At 37.8% G+C, this 27972-nt stretch overlaps 1 protein-coding gene and 1 pseudogene across 3 annotated transcripts in view; both read left to right on the top strand.

Moving 5' to 3' along the window:
- Positions 1–27972, top strand: part of CAB39L (calcium binding protein 39 like) — a 135948-nt gene that overhangs the window by 53963 nt on the left and 54013 nt on the right. For all 3 annotated transcript variants that reach the window (XM_025364059.1, XM_025364061.1, XM_025364060.1), the window contains 2 exons: positions 13179–13320; positions 16427–16591. In XM_025364059.1, the coding sequence (XP_025219844.1) occupies positions 13219–13320; positions 16427–16591 (267 nt within the window). In that variant the 5' untranslated portion in view covers positions 13179–13218. The remainder of the gene's footprint in view (positions 1–13178; positions 13321–16426; positions 16592–27972) is intronic.
- Positions 10443–11612, top strand: LOC112610660 (annotated as a pseudogene).

The raw sequence follows: 27972 nt of genomic DNA, 5'->3' as shown, positions 1-27972 counted from the left end.
CGCCTGTTAGTGTAAGGCACCAACAATTGTAACACCTAAGCTTTGAAGATATTAAAATGTAAAACAACTGTAAAAAGTTTAAAAGTTTAAAAAATCTGTGACATATGCTAATGTTCCATCAACTGGGTATATCACAATTTAATTATTTCTCTCTGTTAGATCAGATGTTTCTCAGTTTTTTATGATAAAAAATTACAGGAAACATTTTTGCATATAAAGATAGTTCCTTATTTTAGTTTATTTTCCTAGGACAGATGACCAGAAATGGAATTACTATAAAGCCAGAGGCTATGAACATTTTAAGGTTCTAGATTCATATTTGCCAAATTATTGTCTGATTTATATCCCCACCAGTAAGAAATGAGAGCCTGTTGCACAATACCATCATTAAAACTGAGTTTGTCAAAACAACAAAAAACTTAGTAACATAATGGACAAAATAGTCTTTCACTTTGAGTTTGCATTTTTTTTATTATAGAGAATGGTTAAACATTTACTTGGCCGGGCGCGGTGGCTCAAGCCTGTAATCCCAGCACTTTGGGAGGCCGAGGCGGGTGGATCACGAGGTTAGGAGATCAAGACCATCCTGGCTAACATGGTGAAACCCCGTCTCTACTAAAAATACAAAAAAAAAAAAAAAACTAGCCGGGCATGGTGGCGAGCGCCTGTAGTCCCAGCTACTCGGAGGCTGAGGCAGTAGAGTGGCGTGAACCCGGGAGGCAGAGCTTGCAGTGAGCCGAGATCACGCCACTGCACTCCAGCCTGGGCGACACAGCGAGACTCCGTCTCAAAAAAAAAAAAAAATTTACTAATGTGTTTATTAACTATAATTCCTCATTTATGGTTTTCCCTTATCTGTATGTTTCCTTAATGGTTTTCTTAATTGTCTTGAGATCTTTTGTAATGATATTAGCCCTCCATCTTTCAGATTCATATCACAGAATTCTCTAGTTTGTTGTTTTACTGTAATTTTAAAAAAATTATTTTATCTATAGAAATTCAAATGTATATTTGTGGAATATTTGTGTTCACTTTGATTTGTTGGTCTTTTTCTTTGAAATTTATTTTGTCATTTCTAAAATTAGAGAAACTATTTCACATCCAGAAATTTGAGAGTCACTTATATTAACATCTCTATCTGGGCTGTATTGTTCATTGATGTGTTTGTTTCTTGTGCTATTACTGTGTTACAGTACTTTATAACACTTTTCATTTCATTTCCTCCTAAGGAATCTTCCTTTTTCAAATTTGTTATTTTTGCTTATTTAGTATTCTTGACTAAATTTAGATACCAAAAAAAATTTTTTTGGACATTTGATTGGAACTGTACAAACTGTGGACTTCAAGAATAACTGACATTTAAATAATATTTATTCTATTAAAGAACATAATAGGGTGTGTTTTTTTAACCTCAGATCTTTCCTATCTTAGTTATATAGGTTTTCTCCACAAGTCTCTTTATTATTTCAGAAAAAGTAAATGTGCTCATTATAAATAATGCAGAAAAATACCTACATGAAGAAAGTTAAACCATCACAAACTCATAATTTAGATAATATAATTAAGATTAGCTAAGCCATGTTCTAGAATCATTCTGTGACTATAACATTAAAAGGATGGCTAGCTGAAGGGATGAATAGATAAATAGACACATACATCTTCTATTTCTCTGTTTTATTTGTTAGTTTTCTATTTCAGGAACAGTAATTATCCTATTTTTGAAATTAAGGTTTTGTAGTTTTTTAAAATACAGATCTGGTATAGATTTTGTACATATTTAGTTGGCAGTATGAACAAAATATGCTTTTATTATGCTTTCTGGCTGGCAATTGCTTAGATGTGAAAGCTGTATGTATATTTATCATGTATTTGACTACTTTACGTAACTTCTACTAATTTCAGTTGTTCATATTTTTATGTATGTAATCATATTGTCTGTTAATTATAATTTTGTCACATTCTTCCCAAATTTTATAACATTTATTTTATATTTTTATTATTTACATTATATATTATATATTATATAATTATATATTATGTTATATATTTATATTTATAGCATATATTTTATACCTTAATGCATTGACCACAACATATGGTAATGATAGAGTGATTGTGATGACCTTCATTTTATACCGCCTCTTAGTAAGAATGCCTCCATTAACCATTATTTTGTAAATTGAGCTAAGATTTGTATCTCTCTTGGTTTTAATTTTATTAGATACCTTTTCCATATGCCACTGAGATAATTTTTATTTGACTTATCAATATAATTTATTATATTCATCAGTTTTCTATTATTAAAAATCTGATTTGGTATTTTATTTTGTAAACACAGCCTTTGATTTTTATTGGCCAGAATTTTACTTAGGGTCTACATTGAACATATTTAAACTGAAAATAATTTAGATCACTCTCCTAGTAGCTCCTGTTCTCACTTCTGTCAGTAGCTATCTTTTATCTCTTTCCCTACCAGACTCCTGTTTTTTGTTTTGTTTTGTTTTGTTTTTGTTTTTTTTTGAGACAGAGTCTCGGTCGGTTTCTGTCTCTCCTCCATCTTCCTTTCTCTTCCCCCTATTCCTTCACTATCTTTGTCCTTAGATAATTGTAGTTTGCCCTCACATCTGCATAATTGGTAACGTATAGAATTCTAGGTGAAAACGTATAGAATTCTTTTTCCCTAGAAACTATGTAAACAGTGTTTCACTGCCGTCTGTCATTTGGGGTGAAGTTACTAATCCTGATTCCACTCTTGACAGTCTGGTTCTTAGGTGCCACTCTAGAGTTTTCCCCTTTATGGAAGTTTGTGGAATTTCTCTTTAGAGTTCAGAAATTTCACCGTGTATCTCGGAGTAGGCCTTTTTGCATTCCCGCCATGTGATAACCATGAGTTTACTTAAATCTGAAGACATGTTCAGCTCTAGGAATTTTGCTTCCTTTTTATTTGTTGATGTATTTGTTACTCTCTCATCGGTTATATCTGTTTTTTTCTTTTCCTTTAAGAATTTATATTCAATCAGTATTGGCTCTCCAACTCTACCCTGTATATTTCCAACTTTTCTCTGAATTAGTTCTTTGCTTTTCTTTGTATTTTACTCTTCATTTCAGATTTCCATGGCTTGGTCTTTAAATTGCGGATTTGTTTTTCAATTCTATACCCTTCTGCCAATAGGCTATTCTATTGCATTGCATGTTCTTAGTTCCAAGAATGTTTTCTCATTGATTGTTTACTTCTTTTCCATAGCAGCCTGTTCTTATTTTATGGATGTGATAGCATAGCATATCTTTTGGGTATATAAATATAATGTAATTTTTACCATCTCCCCCATGGTTTGCTGTATTTATTTTTATATTTCTCTTTTATATTCTTGATTTTCATCAAACACCTCATGATTCTTGCATGTGATTTATTTATATTTATTAGCGAGGAACTGTACTAGTTGGTATTGGCAGCTGGGATGACTTTCTTCAGCCACCTTAAAGAATTGGGCAAAGTAGCTGGGCACAGTGGCTCATGCCTGTTATCCCAGGACTTTGTAAGGCTAAGGTGAGAGAATCACTTAAGGTCAGGAGTTCGAGGCTGCAGTATGCTGTGACTGTGCCACTGCACTCCAGCCTGGGTGACAGAGCAAGAACTTGTCTCTAAAAAAATTTTTTTAAATATGAAATGGGCAAAGTATAGAATTAGGAAATGTACAGAATAAGAAAGTTAAAAAGCTTGTATGGGCCAGGTGTGGTGGCTCACACCTGTAACCCCAACACTTTGGGAGGCCAAGGTGAGAGGATCTCAGGAGTTTGAGACCAGCCTGGGCAACATACAGAGACCATGTCTCTACATAAAATTAAAATTAGCCAGGAGTTCGAGGCCAGCCTGGGTAACATGGCAAACCCCGTTTCTACTAAAACTATAAAAATTGACTGGACGTGGTGGCACCTGCCTGTGGTCCCAGCTACTCGGGAGGCTGAGGTGGGAAGATTGCTTGAACCCAACAGGTCAAGACTGCAGCAAGCGGTTATCACACCACTGCACTCCAACCATAATGGGACAACCTTTTACCAACTGTTATACTGGTGAAAGTTTTAAATTCTGACAGGTCCAAATGTTAGGAAGGATGGGCAATAACTGCAACTAACACTACACAGCTGTGAAAGTATAAATTGGCATAAAAACTTGAGAAAGCAATTTGGCCATATTGAATGAAGATGACCATACCTTTTGTCTCTGCTTTGAATCTATTTTAAAGCAGTGTTTTGTTTTTTGAGACAGAGTCTTGTTTTTTCACCCAGGCTGGAGTGCAGTGACTCAATCTCGGCTCACTGCAAACTTTGCCCCCTGGGTTAAAGTGATTCTTGTGCCTCAACCTCCTGAGTAGCTGGGATTATAGGTGCCTGCCACCACACCCAGCTAATTTTTGTATTTTTTGTACACTGCACCCAGCCTGTACTACATTTTTTATCTGTTTATCTTTTGATGGACACTTAAGTTGGTTCCATGTCTTGGCTATTGTGAATAAGGTTGCAATGATCATGGAAGTGCAGATATTTCCTTGACATACTGATTTCAGTTCCTTTGGATATATACCCAGAAGTGGGATTACTGGATCATATGGTGGTTCTATTTTTATTTTTTGCATATCCTCCACACCATTTCTTATAGTGGCTGTACTAATTCACCTTCCCACCAACAATGTACCAGAGTTCCCTTTTCTCAGCATTCTCATTAACACTTTTCTTTCTTCTTTTTTATTTTGATTGGCTGTGTCACAATCTATTTACTAGCCGATTGCTGCATCCAGGACAGGGAATACTCTGGCCAAACCTGGGTCATGTTCCCACCCTTTTGATGGGGTGAGGTGATGTGGGAAGTATGGCAGACACATCTATCACCAGAAGAAACCCAGACCAAACAGCTACCAGTGATTTTCTTCCTTTTCTTTTACTTCTCTGATTCAGTTATTTCTACTTCTATCTTTATTTCCATCCATCTTTTCTTGGAGATTTTTGGGGCAGTTTCCTTTTTAACTTCTTTAGTTGAATCCTTATTTATTTTTATTCCTATATGAATGAGTTATAATTGTAGATTCTCACCCTCCCACATGTTCTGCCAACAATATAAAGGCTCCTTTTCAAGAACTATTTCTCATTTTTTAGCATTAATTTTGTTGAGCTCTTTGTGGGCCTCATTCCATCTCATCTTTTTGTTCCATTTTTAGTAAACATACACTGTCTGTTCACACATAAATGGTATATTGGCTAAAGATTTAATTATGGGGTTATAGACTTTCCTTCTCAGAACTCTAGGTTTTCTCCATGGCCTTGGGGCATTTGGTTCATGGAAGTCCAAAACCAACCTGATTTTTATGCTTTCATTTGTTTGTTTTTTTAAGGTCATTTTGTTGGAATGTGATTTGAGAAGGAAATGTTTATTTATTTTAAAAGCCGCAAGACACTGAATGTTGGATCTTATCATGAATCTCAACTAGAAAAATCTTTTGAATGATCAAGTTTAGATTGTTTTTCTGTTTATGCTGTTATATCTTTGATTCTATTCCATTTTTAATTCCTTTGTTGTTTTTGGCTTCCTATCCTCCCCCTCCATTGTTGTAACACCTGTTTGTTAGGGGATAACACTCCACTTTCTTCATATTGCTATAAAATACCTATATAGATATAAAGATAAACACACTCTATATCTTTTCTTCATCATTTTAGTTTTTTCAACCTTTTCTTGCCTTCTGGGAAAATTTTGGATGTGTCTGTGTCTCTCACTACATCGTGAGCCCTTTGAGGCTTCTTTGTTTTATATTTCCTGTTCAGTGCCTAGTACATTATAAGTGTTCAGTAAATACTTTTTGAATGAATACATGCAGACTAACTAATTTTGTACCTTGAAGTTGCCCCAGATCCATTTTCTGTATTGTTATTCTGCTCTATGCAGTTTGGGATTCCCAGTCTGCATTTTGGGCATGTGTGTGTTTATGTGTGTGTATATGTGTATATTTTCAGTCTTTTACCTTGGCCAGCTCTTTTTTTGTCTAAAAGAGCTTTTTGTCTCCTTTTCTTCTTTTCTTAAATTTATGTCTGTTCTAGCTTTATAGAGAATTCATTTCAGAAGCAACATTTCTTGCCCAAGTCTGTAGGGCATTTATTTCCTTTTCTTGTGTTCCTTTAATAGTAATAATAATAATAATAATAAACCAACCTATTTATTGTTTATTCTGCTTACTGACTCCTGAGAAGGAAGAGGAAAAGTATAACAGGGCCGTTGTCAGTCCACTAACATTTCTGGGCTGCGTGGCCTGCAGTCAGCATTAATGCTGAGGGCAGGTTGATGTGCATGGTCTCAACACAGTTTTCAATGCGTAGGAGGCGTTTATCTAGTGTCAGTCTTCTGGACTAACGTGTGTCTTTTCCTGTCCCCACTGCCTGCTTTGCTGAAATAGTATGTATGTTCTTAAAACTCTGAGGTAGACTTTATGGAAAAATTACTGCCCACCACCTTATCCCCACAAGGCACCATTGTCAGGCCTCTCCATTCCTTTTGTTCCCACCTTAAACACTTTATCTTTGGCTTTATCTTTATCATGATAGGATACTGGGGGTTAAAGACTCAGAATGGGTGTGGGGCAGTGGTGAGTAACCTAGAGCCCTGATGCTCAGTCTTACTCTAAGAACAACTTCATTTTACAGATAGAACAAATGACACCTAGAAGGGGGTGATTAACTTCTTTTGAATCATACAGTAGATCAGTTACCAATCAACTAGAGGGAGTTAACGTGTCTTGTGTTTGTGTAGAAGGTTTGAGAGCTACTTGGCTCTTTGCTTAAGTGAGCACCAGTGGGCTAAATGATGTGATCGGAGTAGATGCATATATAGTGACCAGCATGGTCGCCCAGAGTGTGAGAAAGGCAGCCTCGAGATTCCAGGTGATGGGGCAGGTGTTTAGTCTAGGAATGGAGTGGGGCTGGCCATGGTCTGAGAAGAACTGGGGGAGGCAGGAGAGTTCTGCCTTAATTTGCAGGGGTCTGGGTGCTGGAACTCAAGCATAGTTTAAGAATATGAGTTTTGATTTTCTTCAAAATATGGATCCCAAAATTGAAGAATAATAATCAGATGAAATTTTGAAAAAATGTTAAACTAATCTTATTACAATAAGTAGGTATAGGAAAGTATGAATATAATTTTTTAAAGGAGATTGTATCGAGGCAGTATACTGTGTGTTATTTCCCCGTTATATAACCCCATTTCCCCTAAAATGTTTGCTTTTTCCACTTAATAATAAGCTCCAAAAAACAGATAGTGTGTTTTTCTTGTTCGTGGCTCTATCCCTAGTATTTAGCAAAGTGCCTGTGCTCAGTAATTACTCAGATTATTTATTCAATGAATAAATGAACAAACCCACCATCAGATGAAAAGGGGAGATAGTGGGCTGGGTGCGGTGGCTCACGCCTGTAATCCCAGCACTTTGGGAGGCTGAGGCGGGTGGATCACAAGGTCAGGAGATCAAGACCATCCTGGCTAACATGGTGAAACCCTGTCTCTACTAAAAATCCAAAAAAAAAAAAAAAAAAACCTGGGCGTGGTGGTGGGCACCTGTAGTCCCAGCTACTCAGGAGGCTGAGGCAGGAGAATGATATGAATCCGAGAGGCAGAGCTTGCAGTGAGCTGAGATTGCGCTGCTGTACTCCAGCCCAGGTGAGAGTGCGAGACTCCCTCTCAGAAAAATAAAAGGGGAGATAGTGAATCAGAAAATGCTAGCTAACCACCAGATTGAGTTGGAAACCCTGAAAACGTTTTTAATTTAAGTAAATTAGCATTAGCTTGTTACGGTGAAAACCAAGCAGAGTAATAATGGACAAAAGTCATATCATATCTATGATACCATGTCATAATTTGTACTCTGGGCCGGGCGCGGTGGCTCAAGCCTGTAATCCCAGCACTTTGGGAGGCCGAGATGGGCGGATCACGAGGTCAGGAGATCGAGACCATCCTGGCTAACACGGTGAAACCCCGTCTCTACTAAAAAATACAAAAAAAAAAAAAACTAGCCGGGCGAGGTGGCGGGCTCCTGTAGTCCCAGCTACTCAGGAGGCTGAGGCAGGAGAATGGCGTGGACCTGGGAGGCGGAGCTTGCAGTGAGCTGAGATCCGGCCACTGCACTCCAGCCTGGACTACAGAGCGAGACTCCGTCTCAAAAAAAAAAAAAATTTGTACTCTGTTTTGGTGTCAGGGAGTATTTAAAATTCCTACAGTTATACATCTTTCCCTTAGTGCTGTAGAACTACAGGGAGAAAGAGAGCAATTACAGGCATATCTTATTTTATTGTGTTACACCTTTATTGTGCTTTGAAGACACTGTGTTTTTGAAAAATTGAAGGTTTATGGCAACCCTGCATTAAGGAAGTCTATTGGCACCATTTTTTTTTCAACAGCATGTGCTCACTTTATATCTCTTGATACATTTTGTTAATTCTCACAATATTTCAAACTCTTTCATTGTTAGTGCATATGTTATGGTGGTCTGTGATCAGCGATCTCTGATGGTACTATTGTAATTGTTTTGGGACACCACAAACTGCCCATAATCGATAAATGTTGCATGTGTTCTGACTGTCCCATCAACTGGCCGTTCCCCTGTCTCCCTTTCCTCAGGCCTCCCTGTTCCCTGAGATACAACAATACTGAAATTAGGCCAGCTCATAACCCTTTAAGTGGCCTCTAAGTGTTCAAGGAAAAGGAAGAATCACATATCTCTCACTTTAAATCAAAAGGTGGAAATGATTAGTCTTAGTGAGGAAGGCATATCCAGAGCTGAGGTAGGCTGAAAGCTAGGCCTTTTGCATCAGTAAGTTAGCCAAGTTGTGGATGCAAAGGAAAAGTTCTTGAAGAAAATGAAAAGTGCTACTCCAGTGAAAACACAAATAATAAGAAAACAAAACAGCTAATTGTTAATACGAAGAAAGTTTCAGTGGTCTGGATAGAAGATCAAACCAGACAGACATTCCCTTAAGCCTAGTCCAGAGCAAGGCCCCAACTCTCTTCAGTTCTATGAAGGCTGAGAGAGGAAAGGAAGATGCAGAAGAAAAGTCTGAAGCTAAAAGAGGTTGCTCCATGAGGTTTAAAGAAAGAAGCCATCTCCAGAACATAAAAATGCAGGGGAAAGCAGCAAGTGCTGTTTATAGAAGCTGCAGCAAGTTATCCAGAAGATCTAGCTGAGATCATTGGTGAGGGTGGCCACAAAAAACAACAGATTTTCAGTGTAGATGGAACACCCTTGTATAGGAAGAAGATGCCATCTAGGATTTTCACAGCTAGAAAGGAGGAGTGAGTGCCTGGCTTTAAAGGACAAGCTGACTCTCTACTTAGGAGCTAATGCAGCTGGTAACTTGAAGTAGAAGCTAATACTCATTTCCCATTCCAAAAACCCTAAGGCTTTTAAGAATTATGCTAAAACTATTTGGCCTGTGCTCTATAAATGGAACAACAAAGCCTAGATGACAGCATGGTTTACTGAATATTTTAAGCCTTCTGTTGAGACCCACTGCTCAGAATAAAAGATTCCTTTGAAAATATTACTGCTTATTGACAATGCACCTCATCATCCAAGAGCTCTGATGGAGGTTTACAAGGAGCTTAATGTTGTTTTCATGCCTGTTGACATCCATTCTGCAGCCCATGGACAAAAGAGTAATTTTGACTTTCCAAACTTGTTAAATAAATACATTTCATATGTTCCTATTGTTCTAATACAAGTTTAAAAAATGAAAGAAATATATTTCATAAGATGCAAGCTGCCATAGTGAGTGATTCCTCTAATGGATCTGGGCAAACTAAATAGAAAAACCTACTGTAAAAGATTCACCATTCTAGATGCCATTAACATTTGTGATTCATGGGAGGAGGTCAAAACATCAGCATTTTTCAGGAGTTCAGAAGAAGTTGATTCTAACTCTCACGGATGACTTTGAGGGGTTCAAGACTTCAGTGGAGGAAGTAACCCCCATTGTGGTGGAAATAACAAGGGAACAAGAATTAATAATAGAGCCTCAAGATGTGACTGAATTGCTGCAATCTCATGATAAAACTTGAACAGGTGAGGAATGTTGCTTCTATGGATGAGCAAAGAAAGTGGTTTCTTAAGATGGAATCTACTCCTGCTGAAGATGAAATGACAACAAAGGATTTAGAGTATTACATAAATTTAGCTGATAAAGCAGTGGCAGGGTTCGAGAGGACTGACTTCAATTTTGAAAGCAGTTCTACTGGGAGTAAAATGCTAACAAACTGCATCACATGCTATAGAGAAATCTTTCATGAAAGAAAGAGTCAAAGTAGCAAACTTTATTGTCTTCTTTTAAGAAATCGCTGGTGTGCACGCACGCGCAGCAGACATTACATCCAAGAGGAAATAATCCAGGCAAGGAAGCACAAGCTAATCAAGATGTGTAGTTCTGTCGCTGCCAAGTTGTAGTTTTTGACAGATCGTCGCGTCAGGGAAGACTATCCTCAAAAAGAGATTTTACGAGCACTGAAGGCCAAATGTTGTGAGGAGGAACTGGACTTTAGGGCTGTGGTGATGGATGAGGTGGTGCTGACAATCGAGCAAGGAAACCTGGGTCTGCAGATCAATGGAGAGCTAATCACTGCCTACCCACAAGTGGTGGTAGAGTACCAACCCCTTGGGTGCAAAGTGATAGTGACATCACTGTTTTGCGCCATCTAGAGAAGATGGGATGCCGGTTAATGAACCGACCTCAAGCCATCTTGAAGTGCATTAATAAGTTCTGGACATTTCAAGAGTTAGCTGGCCATGGTGTTCCTCTGCTAGATACTTTCTCTTATGGTGGCCATGAAAATTTTGCTAAAATGATGATGAAGCAGAAGTACTGGAGTTCCCAATGGTAGTAAAGAATACGCGGGGTCATAGAAGTAAAGCTGTTTTCTTGGCTCAAGATAAGCACCATTCGGCTGATCTAAGCCATCTTATTCGCCATGAAGCACCATACCTGTTCCAGAAGTATGTTAAAGAGTCTCATGGACGGGATGTACGTGTCATTGTCGTGGGAGGCTGTGTGGTTGGCACCATGTTACGTTGTTCAACAGATGGGAGAATGCAAAATAACTGCTCATTAGGTGGTGTGGGGATGATGTGCTCATTGATTGAACAAGGGAAGCAGCTAGCTATCCAGGTGTCTAATATCCTGGGGATGGATGTGTGTGGCATTGACCTGTTGATGAAAGATGACGGCTCCTTCTGCGTCTGTGAGGCCAATGCAAATGTAGGTTTCATCGCCTTTGATAAGGCGTATCATAGGTCTAGATGTAGCTGGTATCATAGCAGACTATGCTGCCTCCCTTCTACCCTCTGGCTGGCTCACCCGGCGTATGTCCCTGTTCTCTGTGGTGTCCACTGCCAGTGAGACTAGTGAGCCGGAGCTGGGTCCCCCAGCCAGTACTGCTGTTGACAACATGAGTGCAAGTTCCAGCTCAGTTGACAGCGACCCTGAAAGCATGGAGCGGAGCGGAGGGAGAGCTGCTCACCAAGCTCCCAGGCGGCCTGTTCAACATGAACCAGCTGCTAGCCAATGAAATCAAACTACTGGTGGACTGACTCCACTGGTAATTAACCAACAAAACCCTTGTAAAACTTTCTTTCTTTTCTATTTTTGAAACCAACTTGCAATGCTGTTCATGGAGGATGCTCAGGAAGATGAGAGAAAATTAGTAGGATTAGTTGGAGAGAGAGGAAGATAGATGAGACCTCTGCTCGTAAGATGTTACTTTCATTTACAAATCCTACAAATAGAGAGGCAGAATAGGTGGGGTATAGAAAAATGTCAGGCTCTCATAGTTACCCTTTTAAACTGCTAGAAAATTTGTATACTCATAGGCCATGAGGAACAAAAAATTTTTTTTTCATGGTCCCTTGCTTTTGTTTTTGTACCAAAAAAACCCAGTTTTGCTACAAATATCTGAGTAGCATAACTTCACATTGTGTTGGAAGATTTGTCATTGAGGAAAACATCTGCTTAAATTACAGGGACTTTTATATTATACAGCTCTGAAAATTCTGCCATTTCCTTATTAACTAGCAGCTTTAATTTGTAGTTTATGAAATCTTAAGGACTCTTTTACTGGGATTTCTTATTTTTGTTTTTTGTTTTTTCCCCCTTAATTTGGTGGGAGGGTCAAAGTGACTATAACCCAATAAAGACTTCTTAATGACAAAAAAAGAAAAAAAAAAGAAATCGCCACAGCTACTCCAGCCTTCAGCAACCAACACCCTGATCAGTCAGCAGCCATCAACATTAATACAAGACTCCAACCAGCAAAAAGATTAGGACTCACTGAAGGGTCAGGCAATAAATATTTTTATAAATTAAGTTATATTGTTTTCTTAGATATAATACTATTGCAAACTTAATAGACTGCAGTATAGCATAAATATAACTTTTATATGTGCTAGGAAAAACCAAATACACTGGCTTTATTGAGAAATTTGCTTTATTGCAATGGTCTGGAACTGAACCTACAGTATCTCCTAGGTATGTCTATACATGAATGCATTTGGCTTCTTTTTAAAATTCTACTTTAATGCAGAATATTTGATCATTGATTATTATGCATTCAGAGAATAAGTGTATATTTTTTAAAATAATGGAAAAAAGTATAATTGACTCAAAGAGACAGAAATGTCTAGGACATTTAAGATAGAGTCATATCTAAACTACTGTGCCTTTCTCTTTAGTGAAATAATTCATTCACTATGTCATGGAACTTCTTGTAATAATAGCAACTAAGCATTACAGAATACATATAGCTAAACATTACAGAATATATTTATTATTATTATCACTTTCTTTGGTCAAAATATCTAGTTTTACATATCAACTTGGACTCTAAAATTATTTCTTGTATAATCCTTATGTTTCTATTGCAGGAGAGATTTTAAACTTTGTATAAAAACTTTCAAGCAAAACTTTAAAAATATCGTTTTAAAAATATCTTATATTTATTTAAATTTGGCGTAAAGCTTGAAACTCATTTTAATTTGATCACTTTTAACATTTCAGATTACTGAATTCATGTTATTGAAAATGTATAAGACATATTGGTATAAAAATTTAAGCATATTAAGAGTTAAAGTTATAATTTTTGTTGGCTTATTTGTTTTTAGCATTCCATATTGGAAGAAGAGCTTTCTACACGTGAAAAAAATGCCCTTGTTTAGCAAATCACACAAAAATCCAGCAGAAATTGTGAAAATCCTGAAAGACAATTTGGCCATTTTGGAAAAGCAAGACAAAAAGACAGACAAGGTATGAGCTAAAACAGTAACATTATGATGAAAGTACATGCAATGCCAAAAACCAATGTAAAAGCTTAACGAAGAATTCAAAATATGGTCTGTGATGGGAACATAGAGCCTCTATAAATAGATTGAAGTTGATTTCAGGTTTTATGAAACTGATTATTATTTAGTCTGTTGGGATGAACTTTAGGTTCATTCTCTAGAGACTCTGACCAACACTGGATCCCGCTAGACTACATAGCTTAAAGATCTAAAAGGTTATACTGGTGTGTAATGTTACATTTACATGAAAGATAAAAAGTTTTTATTTAAAGATTGACTGATGGTTTCTGTTACGGTGAATCTCATTTTCATATGGTTTTAAGGTCTTATTCAATGGGGCTTCCTCACAGGAATGTTAGTTATTCCTTCAAAGGGATATTGAATCCTATATATCCGATTTCTCTATAAAGTGACTAGTTTATGGCAAGATTCAAGATATCTATAAAAGAAATACACAAGTTCATAGTATCCTTCTATTCCAGTAAATGATACAATCTTAAATTCTACAAGGAGTGCAGAAATAGCTTATTCCAATTCTAGTACACTTTGTAATATTGAGCCAAATCTTGGCCCAAATAGAAGAAAAATGGCCTTTTTTGCAAGTATAAATCTAAATGGTAAAGAGAAAAAAAAGAAAAAAAAAACCCTTTTACACATTTTCATTAGTAACTAGGAGAAGGCCAACTAAAACCACAATAAATTCACATTATGCAACTACTGCCTTGGCAAAAATGAAAAGATGTGATGATGTTAAGTGCTGACAAGGATGGAGAGCAATGAGGACTTTTCATTAACTGTGGATGATGACATATACATTTATGTAACTGCTTTGAAAACCAGTTTATTATTATCTGTGAAATATGAAGATATGCATGTACTAAAATCCTGCAGTGCCACTCCCAGTTGTAAACTCTAGAGGTATTCTTGCACATCTGTGCCAGGAAAAAGGTACAAGAATGTTCATAGCATTGTTGTTAATAAAAACCCCTCAATGGAAACAACCCAATGTCCATGAACAGTAGAACCAATAACAAAGTTGTGGTATAGGCATTAGTGCGGAACATTGGAAAGTGATAAAAATTAAAGAACTTCTGCCTACATGCAACAGCATAGATGAATTTCTCAAATATAATGTTGAATGAAAGAAGCAAATCATGAAAGGGTAATGTACTGGTCCATAAAGTTGAAAATCAGTGGAACTAAGCTATATTGTTTCAGCCTAAGTTTTCTCATCTATAAAATAGGAATAATAAGAAATGTAAAGACATGTTTGTCACAAGAGATATAAAAGTATTTACATCTGAACTGAAAGGAGCCTTCAGGTGACTCCTGGGTGCTGAAAATGTTCTGTTTCTTGACTGGGTGATGGTCATAAAGATGTCTGCTTTATGATTATTCTTAACTCTCTCTTAAACATACTCTCTGTGTATGTTTACAGCACTCTTCTGTGGCCATATCTCACAATTCAAGATGCTTCCGGTCTAGTACATTAAGGATTGCTTCAGTCAGGCTATTAAGGATATGAAAAATTACTTTTTAAAAGTAGTGTCAAAATTAGCCAGGCACGGTGGCAGGTGCCTGTAATCCCAGCTACTACGGAGTATGAGGCTGGAGAATCGCTTGAACCCAGGAGGCAGAGGTTGCAGTGAGTTGAGATCATGCCGTTGCACTCCAACCTGGGTGACAAGAGCAAAACTCCATCTCAAAAATAAATAAATAAATAAAAGTAGTGTCACCCAAGAAGCAGAGCTAGAGACAAATAAAAATAAATAAATAATAAAAGTAGCATAATGCTACCATGAGTTATTTTTATGTAATTTGCCTTATTCTACTCATTTCCTTCTTCATTTATAATGATTACAGTATTATACTTAAAAGTAATAAAAGTATATTTCTTTTAAAATATTCATACAAATTATTAACTAAATTAGTCTGCTCTCCTTTCCTACCTATATTAATTTAAAAGATTTTAAAATTGAGATATAATTAACATACCATATAATTCACTATTTAAAGTGTACAATTCATTGGTTTTTAGTACATTCACAAGGTTTTGCAACCATCACCACTATCTAATTCTAGAACATTTTCATCACCCGCAAAAGAAACCCTGGAGCCATTAGTAGTCATTGCTTATTTCCCTCTCCCCCAGGCCCTAATACCCACGAATCTATGTACTTTCTGCCTCTATGGATTTGCCTAATATTCTTTAAAATATAGTGAGGCTTTTTTTTTAAGTTTCATAGATAGCAAAAAAGACAGTGATTCTGTATGAGGAATAAATGAATTGACAAAGAAAGCTTATGAGTTTTGACAATTTACAGTTGTATACTTGGACCATTCAAAAATCAAAAGAATAGGAATTTGTTGAAAAACCTTAACACAATGCTTTAAATAAAGATTAGCAGCTACTGATAAGTCTTCAAAATGGAATCAATTTAATTTTCAAGAATAAAGTTTATGTTGAATTGCTAGCAAAATTAGACAATGAGTGTGGTTTAAAAGATTATTGGGATGGATGCGATGGCTTATGCCTGTAATCCCAGCACTTTGGGAGGCTGAGGTGGGCAAATTACGAGGTCAGGAAATCGAGGCCATCCTGGCTAACGCGGTGAAACCCCATCTCTACTAAAAATACAAAAATTAGCTGGGTGTGGGGGTGGGTGCCTGTAGTCCCAGCTACTTGGGAGGCTGAGGCAGGAGAATGGTGTGAACCCAGGAGGTGGAGCTTGCAGTGAGCCGAGATTGTGCCACTGCATTCCAGACTGGGCAACAGAGCAAGACTCCATCTAAAACAAACAAACAAAAAAAAAGATTATTTAATGTATGTTGACTAAGTAGAAATACCAGAGAGCTTTTTTATATAAATAAATTTTATAATATTTATAATATTTTCCAAAATGAAAAAGGCAGTGCTTACTGTTTTTGTTTGTTTGTAACTGTACCATCAATTATAAATAAACAGAGCCCAAGACCAAGAAGTGGTTTTTTGGATTATTCGTTTGTTTGTTTATAGCCTAAAAATTTTGATTTTGATTCTTTTAACTGTTTGCATACTTTTTGGTCACTAGGCTTCAGAAGAAGTGTCGAAATCACTGCAAGCAATGAAAGAAATTCTGTGTGGTACAAATGAAAAAGAACCCCCAACAGAAGCAGTGGCTCAGCTAGCACAAGAACTCTACAATAGTGGCCTGCTGGTGACACTGATAGCTGACTTGCAGCTGATAGACTTTGAGGTAAACCAGCTGTAAAAGGACGCCAGTGGTGCTTTTCAATTTTAACATACATCTATCACTATTTCGACTTTTACTTTTCATTATTGCTTTCCATATGTTATTTTTTAAAGTTTTCTCTAAAACGTCTACAATTAATCTATTTTTTACAAAAGCAAAAAGCCAAACTATAGTTAAGTTTTATGCTGCTAGGTAGCAAAACTAATGGCTAATAGAAGTAATAATAAGAAATGACATTTGTTGAATGCTTGCTATATGCCAGGTACAGTTTCAAGCATTTAGCTCACTGAATTCTTAAAACTATCTTTGCGTTTAATACTGTATTATTAGCCCCATGTTATAGATAAAGAACCTAAAGTTCAAAGATATTGAGTAATTTGCCCAAAGTCACTCACTTACTTCAGAGCTTCAAATTCAGACAGTTCTTTTAATGAACACATTAGACTAATGATTTAAGAAATGTGTTAATTGCTAGTAATATGTTTATCTCCTTTTGAAAGCAATTATACCTCATTTACCTAAATAATACATTGACTAAGTAAAACAAAAGCTTAGAAATGTAAGTGGTGAATATGTGTAGTCATTTTATTATCTATTGTGTAACTCAGAGGTTGTGATTTTTCAGTGAGAAATGGATACATAGGCGAGTTCGGGCATTGACTGTTGAGGTGACAGAAGTCCTGGTTTGGCTTTGTTGCTTTGTTTCTACCATAATACCAATTTTGTTCCTATTGGGTAGGTACTTGGGTCTCCATTCATTCTCAGAGATAGAGGAGATATGCAAAGTGAATTGCTTTTCGTTTTGTTCACTGAGTAAGTGGAAGGAAAACTAACGACAGTGATTACCATGATTAGAACAAGATCAGGTCAGGGCTCTGGGGATCTGTGGAAATAGTAGCCCACAGCTCTCTGCACAAGTTAGACCAGGGAAGATTTTTAGCAGCTGAAGCAGAGGAGGAGGAGTGCAGAGCCAGGAGGCATGCAGTCCAGTTGTGGCTAGAAGCAAGACCAAGTGGGGACGCGGAAGGGCCTGGACTTCAGCTCATCCTTTCAGTTACAGCTGTCTTTTTCTTTCTTTCCCTTCCTTATTCAATCTCTGCCTTTGACATTTTCTGACCCATAACCTTTTTCTTTTTCCTCTTGCTTGGCTTGCTCACTCTCCCTCTCCATCTTAGGTCCCATTTCCTTTGAAAACCAGCTATATGTGAAATTATAGTCTTACTATATGTATATACTTTTCTGTTTCTTTTATTTAATTTAAAATTAGGTATTATGAACACTTGTAGAAGCTGTGGCATAGTGAAAAAAACACTTGACTCGGAATGAGAATTGCTTAGAGTCCCAGCTCTGCTATTTCATGGTCAGTAACTTAACTGCTTTGAGCTTAAGCTTTCTCATCTATAAAATAGGAATAATATGAACTTACAGCATTGTTTTAAATATTAAACTAAATAAAAATATATACATATATATGTTGTGTTATATAGGGACACTAAATATGAATGCAAACTGTATACAAATGTCAAGTAGTTGTATTCTTTCATTTCCTCTTTTTCTCAAACTCAAGAACTAAAGTTAAATGTAAGCTGGTTTGTTTTTGTTATAACCCTTGATTTTTTTTTTTTGTTATAACCCTTAATTTTTTTTTAGATTTAGTTGGTCAGTGACTATAAATAGGAAAACGATTCCCTATTCTTATAGTATTATAGTTTTATAAATTTACTATTGTTTTGCTCATTTCTCTGAGAACAGCAGCATATTAAGCTACTGTCATCACTAATTCATAAGTATGCTTGAGTTAGTTTATGAGATTAACCCAATTTGCAGTGGAGTGCTGGAAGGAATATGACTAAGGATGGTTATGTTTTGAAGAATGAGTCAGGGATGAGAGGTCGTCAGGTTCAGTGACCTGGAGAAGCCTTGAGCAGCCACAGAACCTCAGGTTCAAAGTGCTCTCCAAGAATTGGGGAGTTAGGGAGGAGTATACCAAAGAAAAACTTTGGGTGTCTTACGACTTTCTTTGGCATTGGCTCAGATAACAAAAGAGGAACATAAGAAACAGTTATGTAAGTTCCCCTTCTTTTACGTGGCATAACAAATATAAATTAAAATTTTTGAGAAGAAGTTAATTTAAAAATTATTTTGGAAGTAAGGCATTTAGTTCCCTAAAATAGACTTGCACATTATTGTCAAGTAAACTTTTATTCTCTGGAATCCTTGGCGAAAGGAAGTATCTTTCTGAACATTTGAATTTTCCATATAGCTGAAGATTAAGCCTTCAAATGCAGAGATAAATTGATTACTCTTGTGGATTACTTTAATTTTTAAAATAAAATGTATTATATACTTGCCTTCCCTCCTGAATAATATAAGTTTTAAAACTGATGATTCAAAACTATTATGAAGATTTGTTATTGTGATAATAAGATAGCAGGCAACTCTTAACTTTGTTTATTCAATTGACGTGACACATACCTAGAACGTAATTATAAGTGAATGTGATACTCCATAGATGCAGCCATCCTCCTTCTCTAGCCCGTAGAAAAGTACATACTTCTTGGTCGAATGAATAAATGAATGAATGAAAAGGAGTGAAAGTTTAGTACAGTTCAATTGTAAGCATTTCAACTACATACAGTATTTTCAGGAAGGAGGCGCTTCCTTCCTGCCATTATTAGCCTACTTGTAGAAACCTACTATGTTATCTCTATGAACTGGAGGCGTGGACGATCAGCCTGCAGGCGGCAACTCTCCTTCTCAAGCCTAAAGTATCTATATAAGCTAGTGACAGCTTGATAAAATTCTGTCTGACTTCAAACTTACTCCAACAACACAGAACCCCCCACTCCCATGTCTCTTGGTTCATGGCTTGCACTGGGACAACCACTTCTATGTTACCTCGAGTACTAGGACTGTGTTTGCCATACCTAGTGGCATGTTAGTATGTGAATTGATTGAATGAATGTAGTAATGAGAATGAGGGATCAAAGCAGAGGTAAAAGAATTGGACCAAAAGAAGGTGTCAGGACACACCAGTGAGCCATTTTTCTGGAGGAATTAGTAAATTGTTTAGAAGATAATTCAAACTCTTTGGAGTAATGATGATATGATTTCAGTAAGTGAATAGCCTCTCCTGGTGCTTCTTTGGAGAGAACAACAGTCATTTGACTGTAAAATTTCTGGTATGTTTTGATAACAGAAAGGAAAAATTATTATTTTAAGGATGGACTACAGCTTTTGCCAGATAACCTAGGAGAATGGCACATTCTTTACAGAGAAAAAAAGTGAATTTTTATTTAGAAGATACCATGATTGGCTTTTTTGTTAGTTTGAAAGGCTGAAGTCTCTAGGCAATTTCTGGAAGGAAAAGACTGAAAGAAAAAAGCTTAGATTTCCTTGGCAGAGAAAAGTAACAGAAATGTGAGAAATGCCCTCTTTGGCTAAGGTTGATAGGAGTAGGAAATAGAAGAAAGATAGGAGAAAGGTTTGGAGGGACGGAGAGAGAGGGATCCAGAACCATGACAAAAGGAAGGTGTTCGTGGAGAAAGAGGATCAGGAAGACTGAGGAACCTTTCATAAAAGTGATCTGTAGACTTCCACTTGAAGGTGTTTCTGCACTGTGCTGTAATTATCCTTTGTTCACCTTAAACCTTTGTAAAGGAACTCTGTACTAATCATACATGTTGAGGCCGGGCACAGTGGCTCATGACTGTAATCCCAGCACTTTGGGAGGCCGAGGCGGGTGGATCACGAGGTCAGGAGATCGAGACCAACCTGGCTAACACGGTGAAACTTCCTCTCTATTAAAAATATAAAAATTAGCCGGGCGTGGTGGCGGGCCCCTGTAGTCCCAGCTACTCAGGAGGCTGAGGCAGGAGAATGGCATGAACCCGGGAGGCGGAGCTTGCAGTGAGCCAAGATTGCACCACTGAACTCCAACCTGGGTGACGGAGCGAGACTCCATCTCAAAACAAAAACAAAGCAACAACAACAACAACAACAACACATGTCGAGTGAAGAAGGGATGGTTTTCTATACTTGGAGTAAACTGAGTGTTGAAAAAATAAACAGTTGCTGGAAACAAGGCAAGGAATGGGGGTTGAAGGGTGCTAGGAGCAGGGGTTTGGAACCCTGAGCTGACAGCAGTGATGGTGGCTGGCAGCACTGACTTAGACTGGGTGGCAGGGACTGACTCAGGAATCTTTGACAAACCCACTTCTCTGTCAGGAATCTAGAGGAAAGTGGCCCATTGGGGTAGGGACAATACTGGAGGATCCTGCTATCATCATGTGAATAATGGCTAGGAGGTCGGCCTTTGGGTTAAATAAAAATCTCATTATGTAGCTATAAATTTTTATCTAACCCTTTAAGCCTTAAAATTGCAGACAGACAAGAACCATTTCAGCATACTATTATGAGGTTCAAAAAATGATTTGTGACTGAGTTTGCAAGGCTTCTGATTTTTATGGGCTCAGGATCAAACTCAGCTGTGTTTTTTGAGGTTTGGCTACTATTCAAAACACAGCTTTATACTCTTTGATGTTTTGAAACACAACGTGATAAGAGATCAAAGGAGGGAAAATGTATTGCCTATAAGGTCTGATACATTCATTTTAAAGGCAGGTGTGCCTTGCAAAACTAGGGGGTGGATGCAAAGTGAACTGTTCAGGCTGAATAAGCAGCTCAAATAAGCAGAAAATTGTCTTCTGTGGTAACTTAATCCCTAATGATTATTTCTTGCCACATTAAAAAAAAAAAATTAGCAAAACAGGCCCAGTGCAGTGGCTCACGCCTATAATCCCAGCTCTTTGGGAGGCTGAGGTGGGAGGATTGCTTAAGCCCAGGAGTTTGAGACCCCCTGGGCAACATGGCAAAACCCTGTCTCAACAAAAAAAAAAAAAAAAAAAAGTAGGCCATGCGTGCCTGTGGTCCCAGCTACTCAGGAGGCTAAGGTGGAAGAATCACAGTGGTTGAGGCTACAGTGAGCCAAGATTGTGCCACTGCACTCCAGCTTGGGTAATAGAATGAGACCCTGTCTCAAAAGAAAAGAAAAAAAAGCAAAAGAAACACTCCAGGATCAACTTTTCTGCTTTTCATTAAGCCATTTTGTAGTCCTACATTTTGTAAATGTTTATCCTCTAACAATCTTTTTCTATTCCCTGGACCCGATTAAAGTGGTCCTTGGCCAGGCACGGTGGCTCCCGTCTGTAATCCCAGCATTTTGGGAAACCTGAGGTCAGGGGTTCGAGACCAGCCTGGCCAATGTGGCAAAACCCCATCTGTACTAAAAATATAAAAATTAGCTCTGGCCATGGTGGCATGCACCTGTAATCCCAGCTACTCAGGAGGCGGAGGCAGGAGAATAGCTTGAACCCGGGAGGTGGAGGTTGCAGTGAGCCAAGATCGCACCATTGTACTCCATCCTGGGCAACGAGAATGAAACTCCATCTCAAAAAAAAAAAAGGCAAAGAAAAAAAAAAGTGGTTCTTTACCTTTGGTTTTATTACTGTAAAAATATAACAGAAATTGTAAAGCCTTAAAATACCAGCTTTGACTGTACTTCATACATTTAACAATTTGAAATGCTTACTATGCATGTCAGCCATTGATTTTATTTAATTATATTTGATCTTGGTTTTATTTGATTGTTTATATACTTCGTGCTCATCACTGGACAAATTAAAGAATTTACAATCTCAGGTAGGGAAATACTATGTCATAGAAAATGGAATTTTATGTTATCATTACCCTATTGCCTTCCTAAAATTAATGAATATAAGCTTTAGAAGGCCTTTATCCTAAAGGGGAATGTAATTTATGGGTGATTAAAAATGGTATTTGGCATCAGGCTCTTAATTAGATGTGAAACCTGTTAGTTATTTGTAATAAAATTAAGACAGTGACCATTAGTTTGATTGTACCAGACATTTTAAGGAATGTAATCTGCATGAGGATGAAGGCTGCTTGCGCTGTGTATAACGTGTTGTGTCTGCCCACTCCCTGTCCTTTCTGGGGAATGCTCCCTCCTTCTCCACTCACATGGTTACCATGGGAACAACCATTTTGGGTGACATGACACCCTGGACAACACACAGCTGAATGACCTGCAAGTGGATATCTGACCAAAAGAGGGCCAGAGGCTTTCTGCAGGAATTCTGGAACTAGAACTGAGACAGAACCCCAGTATCTAGCCAGGTGCTAAAGATAGTAAATGCAGTTTTTCCATCAGTGGCCATATTTTTCACTATGTGGACTAAAGAAACAGAAGAAGCCAGCCTGCAGAGACAATAGAATGACAAAGATATTGGGACAGTGGGGTAGATAATCTCCCATATAAATTCCAACAGATAGATTTCATGTAATATGTAAATTTAATTATATTTAAATTTTTTTGAGAGCAACTTTGAGCTAGCTTGTACTTTCATTCCCTGTATCTTTCCCAATATGCATAAATTAGTTCAGTTTGAATTTTAGTCCCCAGCAAGATCCCTCACTCATCCATTCAGTGGCCACCCCTCACCCTGCAGACTGTTCTGCCTCTCTACTTCTGCTACTGAAATTCAGCACAACCATTTGCTCCCACCCACCTCAACTCCCCCGCAACACACCAGCAAGAATAGAGAAGTCCATGACTTCAGTGGCTATAATTTTCATTTTTTAAAATTATGATACAATTTATAAATAGTAACATTCACCCTTTTTAGTGCACAGTTCTGTAATGAAGAACAGTTCCATCACCCTAAAAAATTTTCCTATGCCGGCAGGGCATGGTGGCTCATGCCTGTAATCCCAGCACTTTGGGAGGCCAAGGTGGGCAGATCACGAGGTCAGGAGATCGAGACCATCCTGGCCAACATGGTAAAACCCTGTCTCTACTAAAAATACAAAAATTAACCAGGTGTGGTGGTGTGCACCTGTAGTCCCAGCTACTTGGGAGGTTGAAGCAGGAGAATCGCTTGAACCTGGCAGGCGGAGGTTGCAGTGAGCTGAGATTGTGCCACTTCAGCCCAGGCAACAGAGCAAGACCTCGTTTCAAAAAAAAAAAAAAAAAATTATCCTATGCCTCTTTGTAATCAGCTCCTTTTCCTGTCCCCAGCCTCTGGCAACCATTGATCAGTTTTCAGTCCTTATATTTTCACCATTGCAAAAAGATTGGGTAAACAGAATCATATGTATGTAGCCTTTTCAGCCTGGCTTCTGTCCGCATAATGCATTTGAGATTCATCCATGTTGTTGCCATGTATTAGGAGTCTGTGGCTTTTTATTGCTGAGTAGTAGTCCTTTGCATGGATGGACCACAGTTCATTTATCGATTCCCCACTTGTAGGATATTTTACATATTTCCAGTTTCTAGCAATTACAAATAAAGTGGCCATAACCATTTATGTATAGTATTTAGTGTGAACATAGGTTTTCATTTCACTTAGATAAATACCTAGGAGTGGGGCTGTTGGGGAATGTCAACTTTTTGTTTTGTTTTGTTGTTTTATTTTAGCCATTCTAATAAGGGTTTGTGATATCTCATTGTGATTTTAATTTGGATTTCCCTAATGACTAATGATGTTGAGCATCTTTTCATGTACATTTTTGCCACTATATCTCTTCTTTTATGAAGTATCTATTCAGATCTTTTGCCCCTTTTTAATTTTGTTGATTAATTTTGAGAATTCTTTATATACTGTATAAAAGTCAATGGCTTATGTTTTAAAGTGGGTGTTTTCTAGTCTCTGCCTTCTTTTCTCGTTTCCCTTTTCTCATCTATGCTATCCATGAGGGATGCTCTTTTTCAGCAATTATTCTGGTTGCTGTGACTGCTGTTCACTACCTATTTCTTCCCTCCTTTTCTCTTTTCTTATTTGATTTTAGTTAATACTTCCATATATATCATTCATTCAGCAAATAATTGTGGAGCATTTCATGTTAAAGCTGACTTTTTTGAATTTGCCAGCAAACACAAGGGCTGCTTCTTCAGGTTTGGGATCTTATTGGTCACATTGTATGTAACCTGAGAATTGCCAGCTAATTTTTGGCATTTTGGGTCATTTCTGGATGTTGCTTCTTTATTATCAAAGTTACTTTGAGAGTTGTTGTTGTTTTTTTTCTGGCCACTCCTGAGTCCAGGACTTGAGATCTGGCAACCTGTGGGTTGCAAAAAACTGGTTTTGAAATAGTTAAGGTTTCACTCCAGTTAGATTTGGCATTGCAAATTGAGAACTACAAAGATTAACGTGTAATGTAGAGATCATTATTCACCAGCTTGTACCTGTTTCAGTGTTCTGTAATCCTTTCTATTCTAATCCTTTCCTCTGTTTTGGGAGTCGGTCCCTGGTAGCAGAACTTGTTTTTGTTATCCACAGGGGGCTTCCTTTGCCTTTGCACCCATTTGCTAATGAACTAGAAGAATGTTTTCCTCTGTGTAAAAGTTGGATAGAGTTCTGTGGAGCTTCGTTTCTACTGTTCACTGGAATGCTGTATGGAATGTTCTTGTGGCATTTCACTGGGAAGTATGAAAAACATGTTCCTATGACATTTCAAAGAGGGTTGATATTTATTCTGCAATATTACACTGTAGGGTCTAGAAATTTTGAACAAAACATGATTTCTTTCATTTTAAAACCAATTTATGCTTACAGCTATATCTTTTTTTATACAGCAAATATAGTCTTTAACATCAGTATAGTCTTTAACCATCAGTGGCATGATCTCAGCTCACTGCCACCTACACCTCCTACCTACACCTCTCAGGCTCAAGTGATCCTCCCACCTCAGCCTCCCAAATAGCTGGGACTGTAGGCGTATGCCACTACACCCAGCTAATTTTTATATATTTTTTTTTTGTAGAGATGGGTTTTCACCATGTTGCCAAGACTGATCTCAAACTCCTGGGGTTCAACTGATCCTCTAGCCTTGACCTCTCAAAGTGCTAGAATTACAGGCATGAGCCACCATGCCCAGCCTATAAACATTTTTTCGTGTTTTTAGATTATGAGAGCAACTGATTTTAAAGTATCCTTTTCAATTGAAGATTCACTTCCTAATTGGTTTTTGTGTGAACATAAGTTTTCATTTCTCTGTGATAGATGCAAAGAGCACAATTGCTGTTATGGTTAGCTGCATGTTTAGCTGTTTAAGGAACTGCTAAAGTGTTTTCCAGATTGGCTATACTGTTTTACATTTTCACCACAATCTATGAGTACGGTTTTTCTTCATTCTTGCCAGCATTTGATGTTGTTGCTGTTTTTTACTGTAGCCATTTTGATAGGCATGTAGTAATAGTTCATTGTGGTTTTGATTTTCATTTCCCTAATGGTTAACGATGTTGAACATCTTTTATGTACTTGTTGCCATTTGTATATCCTCTTTGGTAAAATGTCTCTTCATGTCTTTTACCCATTTTCTCTTTTTTGTTTATTTTTATTTTATTTTTTAAGTAGAGATGGGATCTTGCTATGTTGCCCAGGCTACTCTCAAACTCCTGGCTCAAGCAATCTGCCTGCTTCAGCTTTTCAAAGTAATTTCATGCCTGGGATTATAGGCACGGGCCACCCCACCCCGCCTTTTGTCCATTTTCTAGTTAGATTGTTTGTTTGTTTGAGGCAGGACCTTGGTCTGTTGCCCAGGCTGGAATTCAGTGGCACAATCTCAGTTCACTGCAGCTTCTGCCTCCAGGGCTCAAGCGATTCTTGTGCCTCAGCCTCCCGAGTAGCTGGGATTACAGGCATGCACCACCACACCCAGCTAATTTTTGTATTTTTAGTAGAGACAAGGTTTCACCATGTTGGTCAGCCTGGTCTCAAACTCCTGACCTCAGGTGATCTGCCTGCCTTAGCCTCCCAAAACACTGGGATTACATGAGTGAGCCACCATGCCTGGCAGATTGCTTGTTTTTTATACTATTAAGTTTTTTGGGCTTTGGTTGGGGGGTTGGGTTTTGGAGAGAGGACATTTGGAGAGCATGGGTTGTTTTTTTTTTAGACAGAGTGTCGCTCTTGTTGCCCAGGTTTGAGTGCAATGGCATGATCTCAGCCCACTGCAGCCTCTGCCTCCTGGGTTCAGACGATTCCCTTGCCTCAGCCTCCCGAGTAGCTGGGATTACAGGTGCATGCCACCACACCTGGCTAATTTTTGTATTTTTAGTAGAGATGGGATTTCACCATCTTAGCCATGCTGGTCTCGAACTCCTGACCTCGTGAGAGCATGGGTTTTTATTTATTTCCTTTTTCTCTTTTAATTTTTGTGGGTACATAGTAGGCAGTGTATATGAGATATTTTAGTACAGACATGTAATGTGTAATAACCACACCATGGAAATTTGGGTATCCATCCTCTCAAGCATTTATCCTTGGTGTTACTGGATCTTATTCATTGTTTCTATTGTTTTTTGTACCCATTAACCATCCCCATCCCCCATACACATACTCCCCTACTACCTTCCTAGCCTCTGGTAACCATGCTTCTATTCTTGATTTTCATGAGTTCATTTGTTTTAATTTTTAGATCCTACAAATAACTGAGAGCATCTGATGTTTGTCTTTCTGTGCCTGGTTTATTTCACTTAAAATAATGACTTCCAGTTCCATCCATGTTGTTGCAATGACAGAATCTCATTCCTTTTTATGGCTGAATAGTACTTTATTGTATATAGGTACCACATTTTCTTTATCCTCATTTTGTCATCTGTTTTTGGACACTTAGGTTGTTTCCAAATCTTGGCTATTGTGAACAATACTATTAACAAATATGGGAGTGTTAATATCTCTTTTATATACTGATTTCCTTTCTTTTGGGCATATACCTAAGAGTAGGACTGCTAAATCGTGTGGTAGCTCTATTTGTAGTTTTTTTTTTTTTTGTCTTTGAGATGGAATCTTGCTCTGTTGCCCAGGCTGGAGTGCAGTGGCATGATCTCGGCTCACTGCAAGCTCCTCCTCCCAGGTTCACGCCATTCTCCTGCCTCAGCCTCCCGAGTAGCCGGGACTACAGTGCCCGCCACTAGGCCCTGCTAATTTTTTTGTATTTTTAGTAGAGACGGGGTTTTACCACGTTAGCCAGGATGGTCTCGATCTCCTAACCTCGTGATCCGCCTGCCTCAGCCTCCCAAAGTGCTGGGATTACAGGCTTGAGCCACCACACCCAGCCTCTATTTGTAGTTTTTTGAGGAACCTCCAAATTGTTCTCCATAGCAGTTGTACCAGTTTACATTCCTACCAACAGCATATGAAGTTTTCCTTTTCCCCACATCCTCACCAGCAATAGTTGTTACCTGACATTTAGATAAAAGGCATTTTAACTGTGGTGAGATGATATCTCATTGTAGTTTTGATTTGCATTTCTCTGATAATCAGTGATGTTGACCACCTTTTCATTGAAGGCCTGTGTTCTGT

This window comes from Theropithecus gelada, chromosome 17 (assembly GCF_003255815.1).
Source record: "Theropithecus gelada isolate Dixy chromosome 17, Tgel_1.0, whole genome shotgun sequence".
In the NCBI taxonomy this organism is placed as follows: domain Eukaryota; kingdom Metazoa; phylum Chordata; class Mammalia; order Primates; family Cercopithecidae; genus Theropithecus; species Theropithecus gelada.
The sequence above is the reverse complement of the archived record's forward strand: the minus strand, read 5'-3'. Positions and strand labels throughout refer to the sequence as shown.